The sequence below is a fragment of the Antechinus flavipes genome, chromosome 2 (genome assembly GCF_016432865.1).
Source record: "Antechinus flavipes isolate AdamAnt ecotype Samford, QLD, Australia chromosome 2, AdamAnt_v2, whole genome shotgun sequence".
Classification (NCBI taxonomy): domain Eukaryota; kingdom Metazoa; phylum Chordata; class Mammalia; order Dasyuromorphia; family Dasyuridae; genus Antechinus; species Antechinus flavipes.
Window position 1 is genome coordinate 93,917,314 of NC_067399.1, and position 12,766 is coordinate 93,930,079.

Sequence of the window (12,766 nt, forward strand, 5' to 3'; positions counted from 1 at the left end):
CAGAACTAAATTTGGATGCCTAATGAATTTTAAAATATTAAGTGAGACGTTCATTGATCATATGATTTTGATATCCCTTCGTGGATCATTTTTCAGGGCTCCACCTTTCCCTCAAATCAATCCACCAGGAATAGTTATGAAGCGGGTTGTGGTCTGTGGAGAGCCCAGTAGTAAGCACTGGAATAGATAAGAATTTTAGGTAAGAAGTAGCCTCAGCCCTCCTGGAATTTCCAGTCTTCAGTTTGGTGGTGCACGGGACACAAAGTCTGGGAGGCCGGAAATCCTAAATTCCAAATTCAACTTCAGGCTTTTGCTCTACAAGCTAGGGAAAGCCATTTAACCTAGCTCAGCCTCTTTCTTTCACATCTGAAAAACAGGGATAATGCGAACATCTAATTCCCAGTGCTGTTTTGAGGATAAAATTAGATATTTGTAAAGCACTTTACAAACCATAAAACACTATATAAATATCATCAGTTATTAATATGATTAGTGTTATTATTATATACCTCCGCGCTCCGGGACATGCAAACTTGGGCACTCATTTAGTAGCTTTCTCAGAAAGGCACGCTAGGAGGTCACTCCTCGTCCAACCCTCCTCCCAGTCAGTAGCCCTAATTTATAGTAATTCATCCCCCTTCACATCTCTCCAGATCGCTGGGGAGGGAGCAGTGACGGCGGCTAAACGCTAGGTGGCGCCCGTCCCCTCGGTGCTTGCTTTTCCATCTCTTTGGCGAGGCGGAACGAGCCGGGGCTCGAAGACAGAGGCTCCCGCACCAGCCCCCACTCTCTCTGATTGGTTGGACTAAGGGTTTTTCCCCAAGCGGAATCCGACTCCGCCTCCCTCCCTTCCCGCCCTTCCCCTCCCCCACTGCGCCCTCCCCGCTCCCACCCCCTCCTCACGTTTCCCGCCAGCCAGAGCGCGGTCGGCGGTTGGCCGCGGTGGGTCACTCGTCTGGCCCGACCGACCTAGAGAGAGTGGGTTGGAGGGGGTTCTGTCCCCGCCGGCTGCCATGTCGCGACAGAGCACCCTATTCAGCTTCTTCCCTAAGAGCCCGGCGCTGTGCAGCAACAACAAGGCCGCCGCCATTGCTGCGGATGGAAGCGGCGCTGGGGCTGGAGCGGGGGCTTCAGGGATTGAGGGGGTTGGGCGGGCCGGAGTCTCCGGGGCCTCCTCAGCTTGCGGAGACGCGGCCCGGAGCGAAGAAGCCCGTCCGAGTCCTGACCCTGCTGCTGGCTCAGGCCCCGGCCCTCACGTCCCCAGCCCCCGCTCCAGCTCTGGGGTCGCCCCGCTGCCCCGAGAGATAAAACTGAATGGAGGGCCGCGCCGGCGACCGACTGGAGTGCCGACCCCGGCTCCAGCCCCAGCCCCGGCTGCTCCTCCAGCCAGGTATCCCGGGGAAGGGCCGTGAGCCCCTAGCGGGGAATGCAGGGTGGGGGTGAGGGGCTGTGGTAGCCGAAGGGGGAGATCCCCCCCCCCGGAGAAATTGAGTAAAGGGGGCGTGGCGCTGGGGGAGGGGAAGGTGGTTTTTGGAGGGGGAGGATGCATATGTGAAAACGAGGGGCGGTACGAGCTGGTAAGCCTGGCACGGTGGGGGTGGGGAACTAGTGAGCTCGCCGGATAGATGGGGGGAGGTGGGAGAGCACCTTCCGAGTCCTGGAGCTAGCTGGGAGAAAGGAGAATTTAATGAAGCCAAAAGCTTGGGGAGGCATGGCTTTGATTTTGAGTTTGCAAGAAAGAGGCCAGAATAGTTAAGATGTCGATGGAATGGGCAGATAAGGTAGGATGCCTTATAATGGGGAAAAAGTTTTGGACCGGACCAAACAACGTCTTGCCAACTGCTTGGAAAGAAGAAGGACTAAGAGACCTAGAGATTAGACAGCAAGCAGAAGATAGTTAAGTCTTAGCCCAGAAAAACTTTTAGGGAGTGTTTTGAACAAAGGAAGAGCTTTTAATGTAGTGTCACAGCCAGCAAACGAGGTATATAGGGAAATGTTCTCTTTATTGCTACTTTCCTTCTCCCTACTTGGAGTTCTTGGTTAAATTGATGAATCCCAGGCTATCTTGGAGATGTTTCTATTATTGAAATCTTAAAGAGAAACCGAGCACGTTCCATTTTTTAATAAGGCTAGCAATTGCCAATTAGTGGGGTCTGAGGCACCTTAGGATAAGGACCTCATGGGTAGTTTACAGAACTTTTTTTATACTCAGTGAAAAGACAAATTTTCTGATTGATGGGTGAAGAAGTTCCTAACCAGAACTTGTATCATTTTGCCACAATGTGAACTGACACTTTCGTCTGGAGGCATTTTGAAGAAGGGCAAGAATAGCGAGATTATGATTGGAAATAGGTTAGAGATAAGTAATCTTTTTTTTAGGAATGGGGAAATGGAAAAGTGAACAGTTTTTGTGGTACACTCCCTCTGATTGTCAAGGCATTATAAAAGCTTATTGATTAATTAGGCTATTGACAACATCATTATCTTAGTTTAGCATCACGTGGAAAATTTGTAATTTTCCTTGAGTCCGAATGAGTAATTAATACATTAAATGGGGAACTTTGATTCCCCCAGAAAAGGGAAGTCTTAAAAACCTAAGGATTTAAGCTCACAAAAGTGGGGAAGTTACACTCTTAAGAAATTACTAATATAAACTGTAGTTTGATGAGTCATAGCAGGCCTTGGCTAAAAATCAAATCTGTATACAATTCCCAGTTGATTGAACATAACAAATCACATTTCACAGAGAGGAAAAACATATATATACCTCTGTGGAGTAAGAAGCAGTTGTTAGGAAAGCAGGGAGAGAAAACCTTGACTTTGTATTTTGTCTCTATATTTATTATACTTGAGGATTTTATTCTTTATTAAACAAAGTGGTGTTCTAGACACTTCCAGCAGATCCTTTGTTCTGTTATATTAAAGTGATGGCATGAAGGCTCCGAGTCATTGATTAACAGTCATACTTTTCTGGGAGAAACCAGTTTTGAAATCGTGCTTGTCAATTTTGCTTCTGAATCGTAATCCACTGTTCTGGGTACTAGAACATCACCTTTTAAAAGGTGAAACAAATTTTGAGAGAAGAAACATTGATTAAATTAAAAGATTTAAGAAAAAAAAGAAATGACTGTACCCTTCCTTTATATAAAGTTACTTTGCAGTCTTAAATATTCCAGCTTTGATATAGTTGTGCAGCATCTTCTTTTAAGAGTGGATTTTCCAATGACCTCAACACCCTCCCCCCTCTCTCTCTCTCACACTAATAGCTGACATTCATCGTGAATAAGTTCCATCTCCATGTGAAAATGGTAGCCTATTCGTAGTCTTAATTTCTGTTGCCAGTTCTGATATTGAATTGTTAGGGTATGTTCAATATTCTCCTTCACATAGTCTTTGTAGGATTGATCTTCCCACTTTCCCCACCTACCTGTCATTGTATATGTCACCTGTGCTTGAAATCTATTCCTTTTCTGCCTCTTAGAATCCTTAGTTCACTTCCAGGATTATTAGCTCAAGCTCTGCCCCCTATAGGAAGCCTTTTTGACTCTATCCTAACTTTTCCTTCACTTCAGATTATTTTTATCATCCAATAAATAATAATAATGATAAAGGGTGATGATAATAAAGAGTATTTTCTGTCAAAGAAGCAGTTAAATAATTTTTTTTTTTAGTCAAATATTCTTTAGCCTTAGAGTTTTAGAGAAAGCACCAACTGATAACTTTGCTTAATGGATACCACAGTAATGTTTTTAGAGCTAAGAAAAGAGTGTTAATTTTGTGATCATTTCTCATGGATTTAGAAAACCAAATGAGGGCATTACAGATTGAGTCCAGGTGGAACATGTTCCAGAACAAAAAATATATTATAGGTTGAACAGCTATAATTTCTATTATTATGCTTGAAGAGTGTGAAGCTTCCCATAATCCTTCATGATACATGGGACTAGCCTTAGTGCTTATCAGTAATGCTCAGCTTTAGAAGTATTGCAGAAAAGGCTTAGAGTCTTGTTTTGGTACTCTGCACCAAAACCCTTTGTTTTTCTTTGCCTTAGAATCCATTCTTCATTCCACAGGATAACATATCTCCTTTTCCCTTGGTATGTTGTTATATCGATTCTTTGTGACCCTATTTGGAGTTTTCTTGGAGTAGTTCATTTCTTTCTCCATTCATTTTATAGATGAGAAGACTGAGACAAATAGGATTAAGTGACTTGCCTAGAATAATACAGCTATTACTTTTCTGAAACTATATTGGAACTCAGGAACATGAATCTTTGTGACTTAGATCTGGTGCTGAATTCACTATGCTACCTTACTGTCCTATTGTGTCTAGCTTTCCCTTGTGTGTACATTCATACTTTAAGACCAGTACTCCCAACTGGGGAAAATTATCTTTAGTCTTGAGGAGAATGGTGGATTGGGGTGGTGGTAATAATAGCTAGAGAAAAACTTTCACACTAGATTATTTGAAGTTTTTACTGAAATGTCACTTCCTTCCAGAAGGCTTTCCTAATTTCCCCATTTGTTATTCCTTCCTTCTTTCCCAACTTTGTTTATAGTTCTTATTTATCTGAGAACTCATTTTTTTTTTCTCCTCATTGGAAGGCAGGGACTATGTCATTTTTGTCTTTGTATCCTGAGTGACAAAATACAGTGCCTGACACATAGTAGCTGCTGAATAAGTGGTTCCCAGTGACTGGTTCTGCAGTGGACTGTAGTTTGAAACTTGAAACCATTTGAAACCCCAAATTCTCTTAGACCAAAAATGTTCTCTATTTCCGTCTCTGAGCAGATTCATCCAGGGCTTGATATTATTTTGATCTTTATTAAACTTGATGTATGATAAGGATGGTTGGGACCTTGTGTGATGAGTATCCGAAAACTAGAGCTGTGCCTGTGTGTAAGGGCCACAAGAGATGCTTTGGAGGTAGACGCAAGAATTGTTAACTGATTGTGTAGAGTAAGACAAATTGAAAATTCAGGATAATGCCATGGTTTTGGACCTAAGGGAATTATGGAACCTCAAATAAGTTTGCAGCAGTAAAGATGGAACTCTGTCTAGAAGTGTTTTTCATATACCTTTGAGCTTCTCCATTGGAAATATCAAATAGGCAGAGGGAGATGTGAAACTCAGAAGAAAGATGAGAAATGGGAATTAACTACGTAAAAATGATATTTAGATCCATTGGAACTGATGAGGTTACCAAGTGAGAGAGTAGAGAGAAAAGAGATTGAGTCCCGGGACAGTTAAGGAGGGTAGAGAATGATGAATTTGCAATGGATTCTAGGAAGAAGCAATCAGGCTGATAAGAGAAACCAGAGAGAATAGGGTATGAAACAATAGAGAATACCTTGGAGAAAAGGATTATCCTATTATGAAATGCTGCTTTTGGGGTCCAAGGATGAAATCTGAGAAAAGGTCATTAGCCTTTGAAATTAAGAGATCATTGATAACTTTGAAGACAGCCGTATAATGTAGTTGGGAAGCTAGATTTCAAAGGATTGGAAAAGTAAAGAGAGAGGAAATGGTGGCAGAAAATAGTAGATAATATTCTCCCCCCAAGAGTTTGACCTGTGAAGGGGAAGAGAGTTGGGGCAAAATAACTTGAGATGATGTCTAGTGAGTTTTTTTCAGCATAGGAGAAACTTGGGCCTATTTGTAAATAGCAAGGAAGAAACTATTTGAAAGGAAGAGATTGAATCATAGAAATAATAATGGAGCTGGAACTAGCTAGAGAAGATAGGATTTTGGATCAGACAGTGAAGAAGAGAAAATGATCACCTCTTCAGCGACTAGGAATGAAGGGGAGAATGGTGAATGATGTTAAGAGGTTTTGAGATTTACAGAAGAGGAGACCTAATAGTGAATGGTGTCAGTTTTTTTTTTTTTTTTTTTTCAGTAAAAAGTGAGGTAAAGTCCTTAGGTGAGACGTGAGAGGCTTGAAAGGAAAGAATATGCCAAGAAATGCAAGAAGATTAATATCCTTTTTTATAATAAAATTATGATATGATTAGATTACAAATTTTTAATAGACACAGTTGGTTATATGTTATCTTTCAGTTCTCTTTATTCACATGTAAGTAAGGGAGTTAGGTTTGGCAAAGTGTAAACCTTTGACAAGACAAGGAAGCTAGGAATTTGGCATGGCGGGCTATAAGGTTGAGATTGGGAAGGGAAGAAAGAGCAAGATGCCTGAGACTATATTTCAGAGATTTTTAAAAAAATTATTATATTTTTTATTTACAAAACATGCATGGGTAATTTTTTCAACATTGACCCTTGCAAAACCTTCTGTTCCATATTTTTCCTTTCCTCCTTCCCCTAGATGGCAGGTAGTCTAGTACATGTTAAATATGTTACAGTATATGTTAAATCCAATATTTGTATACATATTTATACAGTTATTTTGCTGTAGATCCGAAAAATCCGATCTAGAAAAAAAAAAAGAAACCTGAGAAGGAAAACAAAAATGCAGGCAAACAATAACAGAAAGAGTGGAAATGCTATGTTGTGGTCCACACTATTCCCACGGTCCTCTCTGGATGTGGATGGCTCTCTTTATCACTGAATAATTGGAACTGGTTTGAATCATTTCACTGTGGAAGAGAGCCACATGGCTCAGAATCAATCATCATATAATCTTGTCGCCATGTACAATGATTTCCTGGTTCTGCTCATTTCACTTAGCATCAGTTCAAGTAAGTCTCTCCAGGCCTCTCTATATTTCAGAGATTCTTAATATGAGGCCCATAAATAAATTTCAGAGGGTCCTTGAACTTGGATCAGAAAAAGAATTATTTCTTTATTGTAACTAACTTCTAAAATTAGAATTTACACCGTATACCAAGATAAGATCAAAATGGGTCTATGACCTAGGCATAAAGAACGAGACTATAAATAAATTAGAGGAACATAGAATAGTTTATCTCTCAGACTTGTGGAGGAGAAAGAAATTTGTGACCAAAGATGAACTAGAGACCATTACTGATCACAGAATAGAAAATTTCGATTACATCAAATTAAAAAGCCTTTGTACAAATAAAACTAATGCAAACAAGATTAGAAGGGAAGCGACAAACTGGGAAAACATTTTCACAGTTAAAGGTTCTGATAAAGGCCTCATTTCCAAAATATATAGAGAACTAACTCAAATTTATAAGAAATCAAGCCATTCTCCAATTGATAAATGGTCAAAGGATATGAACAGACAATTTTCAGAGGATGAGATTGAAACTATTACCACTCATATGAAAGAGTGTTCCAAATCATTATTGATCAGAGAAATGCAAATTAAGACAACTCTGAGATACCACTACACACCTGTCAGATTGCTAAGATGACAGGAAAAAATAATGATGAATGTTGGAGGGGATGCGGGAAAACTGGGACACTAATGCATTGTTGGTGGAGTTGTGAACGAATCCAACCATTCTGGAGAGCAATCTGGAATTATGCCCAAAAAATTATCAAAATGTGCATATCCTTTGATCCAGCAGTGTTTCTATTGGGCTTATATCCCAAAGAAATACTAAAGAAGGGAAAGGGACTGTATGTGCCAAAATGTTTGTAGCAGCCCTGTTTGTAGTGGCTAGAAACTGGAAAATGAATGGATGCCCATCAATTGGAGAATGGCTGGGTAAATTGTGGTATATGAATGTTATGGAATATTATTGTTCTGTAAGAAATGACCAGCAGGATGAATACAGAGAGGCTTGGAGAGACCTACATGAACTGATGCTAAGTGAAATGAGCAGAACCAGGAGATCATTATACACTTCGACAACGATATTGTATGAGGACATATTTTGATGGAAGTGGATTTCTTTGACAAAGAGACCTGAGTTTCAATTGATAAATGACGGACAAAAGCAGCTACACCCAAAGAAAGAACACTGGGAAACGAATGTGAACTATCTGCATTTTTGTTTCTCTTCCCGGATTATTTATACCTTCTGAATCCAATTCTCCCTATGCAACAAGAGAACTGTTCGGTTCTGCAAACATATATTGTATCTAGGATATACTGCAACATATCCAACATATAAAGGACTGCTTGCCATCTAGGGGAGGGGGTGGAGGGAGGGAGGGGAAAAAAAAATCGGAACAGAAATGAGTGTAAATATAATGTAATTATTAAATAAAAAAATTAAAAAAATAAAATAAAATTAGAATTTCCTGCAATTATTTTTTTTTGTTCATATTTTCTTTACTTCCTTGTAAATTATTCTTTTGTTCTCTACTGCCCATGTTTTTACTTTATTCTTTTTTCCCCCACCCCAAATCAGGCTATAGTTTTAAGAAAGGATTTATGTATAAATATGTAGATATGTACATACACAACACATACATATCCCATCCCCTCACCTACACACACATATTTTTTCCTATCCCTGCTGATTCCTTGCTTTAATTTTGCTCCTTAACTTGTTATTACTTAACCTCCTCCCACTCATGAATCCCTTCTTTGTGTTCTTCCCACAGCCCTTGCTTCCTGTCTACCCATCCTTCCCCTCTCCCCCCCTTTATTTCTTTATAGATTTTTGAGGGTTCTGTTCCCTTTCATGGTATACATGTAGTGTTGCCTATTTAATGTGAGTAGGTTTTCAGAACTATGCATCCTTCCCCCTCTAATGTATCTGTTTTATTTTTCCTCTGTACCTCATTTGTATAACATGGTTACTATTTTTACCTTAATTCTTCCCCAATCTTTCTTTTGAGCTACCCTGTTAATGTCAATTTTAAACATATGGTTTACATTTCCTATGTAGAAAGGCACAAACAGTTTGTCCCTATTGAGTTCCTTGAAATTGATCTTTGATATTGGCTCTTACATGTTAAAGTTTCTATTATGTTCAGGTTTGGTTGATAGGAAGTACTGAAAATCTGCAATTTCATTGAATGTCCATTTTTTTCTTGTTTAATATTATACATAGTTTTTGTGGACATGATATTTTTGGCCCCAGGTGTAGTTCTTTTGATTGTCAGTAGATATGAATCTAAATATGATAAGATTGTGATCTTTTATTATAGCTGCTGCTAAGCCCTATAGCACCAGTATATTTGAAATGTTTTTTTTCCTTGTTTTTTGCAAAATTTTCTCTTTGATCTAGGAGTTTTGAAAGATGGCGTAATAGTCCTATATGTGTTTTCCACAAAGGATCTCATTGAAGTAGTAATTGGTGGATTTTTTCTTTTTCTACTTTCTCCTCATGTTCTATCATTCCAGGACAATTTTCTTGGATTATTTCTTGCATTACTGTGTCAAGGTTCTTTTTTTTTGGTTACAACTTTAAGGCAGTGCAAATATTCTTAGATTTTCTCTAATTGATTTGTTCTCCAGATCTGTTGCTTTTCTTATGTTTCACATTGGTTCTATTATTTCATGCTTTATAATCTGTTTTTTTTTATTTCTTGGATTCATAGCTTCCCCCTTGCCCAATTCTAATTCTCAAACAGTTATTTGAGACTCTTGAGATTCTTATCTTCTTTTCTAGTTGGTTAACTTTTTTCATAATAATCTTGTTTTTCTTGGATGGTTTTTATTTTAAATTTTCCTCAAAGTCTCTCATTTGATTTTAAAATTCTTTTTTGAGTTTTTCTATAAACTCTCTAGACTGGGAACCATTTCATATTACTCTTTGGGGTAGAGGCTTTTTTTCCCCCCAGTGTCGTCCTCTGAAAATGAATCCCTGGTCTTCCCTGTTCCCATTGTAAGTTTCTATGGTGGGATTCCTTCTTTGTTGGTTCATTTTTTTTTTTCTTAAGTAAGAGGTATTAGTATAAGTAATTTTAATCATGGGCTGAGGATGGTGTCTCAAGCTTCGCTTCAGCTGTCCCCTCTAACCTGGATCAAATCAAGAGCTCTTTCTTCCAGAAAGAGTCCCTGTCCCATTGGCTCTGTACTCATCAGGTGCTGGCTCCTTCTTTCCCAGAGCTGAGTCTCAATAGCATAGCCCAGCCTGATGTCCCAATGAGCCAAGGTTCACTCAGTCTTACCGAAATCAGACCTCGACTCCACAAATAGTCCAGGAGGTGATAGTTTCTGTGGTTCCTGCTGAGGTTCCAGCCAAACCCGAGCTTTCCTGCAATTTTAAAAAAAATTATTCTGAGAAGAGATCCATAGGCTTCACCAGACTACCTGAGAGTAGTAGTGGAGAGGAAACGATAATTGGAATGGGATCAGGAGGACCTGCTTAGGTGTAGTGAAGGAGTAGATTATGGAATAAAAAGATTTGGGAACTGGAATTAAAGTGGAGGGGTGAACAGCCATCTGCTGAACTTAATGAAAAAAGAACTCCATTTTAGAGTAGATAAACTTGCTATTAGAGTTTGGATTGGGTGATAAATTTGGATAGAATGAAACTGAAAAGAGTAAGGCTTATTGAGAGAGTTGGGGAAGGAAGGAATGTTTAGATTCTCTAAGTTTGATATCTTAGTCTAGAAAGTGAGTATGAAAGGACAATTGGTGAAAAGAGTGGACAGGAATCAAGGGACATCTGAGGAAATCTGCATCTCTGAATTTCATAAAATGAAAGGAACACCAGAAGGAAAGTTTGAGGGACTAGAATTCCAGAAGGCATAATAGGAGGATGAGATTTTGGGAAAGTGTGGCTTGAGGAGGTTAAGGATGCTAGGAAAAAAAGGTGGGATTTCATATATTAATAGAGCAAGTTATTCTAAACCCATCTAGGAAAACAGGCTATACCTCAGAGAGGAAAATACAAATAGATTTTATTGGAATCTAATAATAAAATTTTTCCTATGCATAAATTGACCTTCCTTTTTACTGAGTAGAGAGAGGAACGTAGGATTTTACTAACTGCTGTCTAAATTTAAAAATATTTTGAGTTTTAAAAACTTTATTGGTAATTTTTAAATTGATCTTAATTTCCAAAGTACATTCCTTAAATATGCATCATAAAAAAGAATAAGAGTTTGGCACCACTAATCAACATCTGTCTGAATCTCATATATATATTCATTGTTCCACTTTCATGTAGCTCCTCTTCCTCAGGGAGGGAGATTTTCTTATCTTTGAGGTTCAGGTTGATTATAGTAATTATCCTGTGTCCACTTGCCTTTTTTCCCCTTGTTTTACAGTGTTATAGTTTATGTTTTTTCTGGGTCCTCTTCACTCTGAATTAGTTCATTTAAGCCCTTTCATGATTCCTTGAAGTTTTCATATTCTTCAAATCTTACTTTATAATAATTCATATTCTATTCCTTCAAGTACCATAATTGGTTACCCATTTCCCAGTTGCTAGGCATCTATTTTGTGGTTACCCATTCTCTACTTTATAGGCATCTATTTTGTTTCCAGTTATATATAACTACCAAAAAAAAGTTTTGATAAATATTTTTGTGTATATGGGGCCTTTATGTTGGTGACCTCTTTGGATTATATGTCTAGCATTATAGTCTCTGGGTCAAAGGAGATTGATCATTTTCAAGTATAATTTTTAAGTGCTTTCTAAAATATTTAGGTCGATCTACAGATCTTCTAGCAGCATAATAGTATGCTGAAGTCTGAAATTTAAGACAAAAAGCATGTTTAATTTTCACAACAATTTAATTAATTTTAATTATTATTTAATTTATATATAAATTTAATTATTAATTAATTTAATTTTACAATATATATTGACAAGTGTTTATCCTTAGACTTGCTCTGGGTACAGATAACTTGTTATAAAAGAAAGATTGGGGTAAAACAACAATTCCCATTTTTGTAGTATTTTTGAACTCTTTGAAATAAGTAGTATAAGCTGTTTCATCCATTTTGCAGAGAAGGAAACATTTAAGAGGATACAATTTTTCAAATCAATTATGATTCATGGCTTCATGTTTAACAGTTTAATTTATAAGAAAGGGAAACAATACAGTAGGGGAACGTTGTTCTGACCTCATAGGACTTTTAGTGATATTTGATTTTAATAGAGTACATAAAAAAAGGGTGGCAGGGATCCCTAAATATGTGTTGGGGAACAACTTGGAATCTTTAAAACTATGTTGTAATATGTCGAATGAAACACAACTTACTCTCTTTTCAGTTCTGGGTAAAGCTTCAGTTCCTCTACAAAGCCTAGAGACCAACCAGCAAAGCAGAGTAGTATCAGGAAGAACTATAAATTAACTGTCTTCTGCAACCATTCTTCCAGTTTAGAAAAAGTGCAAAGTTCTGATGGGGAAGTCAAGAAAAAAACCAGTGAGTCATTTTTTTAGCACAAGTTAACATAGAAACACAGATGTTTGTAGACACTGGTTGCAAAGTCTAGCCAGAGATGTACCTTGCAGGTTTCATGGGAAGTGAAACAGGGTTTGCCTAACATTGTGCAGGGAGAAGGGAAGAGGTGGCCAAGGGAGGGAAAGAAGGATTAGACAGATTGTATGTCAAGGTATAAACAAGATGCAGCTTGCTGTTTGTATGTATTGTTTGGTTTAAGAGCTGAGCAGAATCCCAGCCCACATTGAAATCTCCAGTAAAAATGACCAAACCTTCATAGAGGGAAGCCTACAGTTTTACCATATTGAATCCGTGGAGCCTTCATTCTGGCTGACAATGGTTTAAATCCATACATCGTCTCCCAGGGGGCAAACTTGTGGTTGTTCTGGCCAGACCTCAATCCAAGGTAAGAACTTTGCAGGAGGGAAGGACTTAGACTTTGCTCTGGATTTTTGGCTTTGCTGTGTATGTTGACCCTAGCTTGGACTGTGCCTGAAATCCTAGAAATAATAGCAGGACTCAAGAGGACACAAAACAGAAAC

General features: G+C 38.5%; 1 protein-coding gene across 1 annotated transcript in view; it reads left to right on the plus strand.

Moving 5' to 3' along the window:
- The first annotated feature begins 890 nt into the window (after window positions 1–890).
- MSH6 (mutS homolog 6) overlaps window positions 891–12,766 on the plus strand; it is a 32,797-nt gene continuing 20,921 nt past the window's right edge. The window contains exon 1 of the mRNA XM_051975230.1: window positions 891–1,390. Coding sequence (XP_051831190.1) covers window positions 1,014–1,390 — 377 coding nt within the window. The 5' untranslated portion in view covers window positions 891–1,013. The remainder of the gene's footprint in view (window positions 1,391–12,766) is intronic.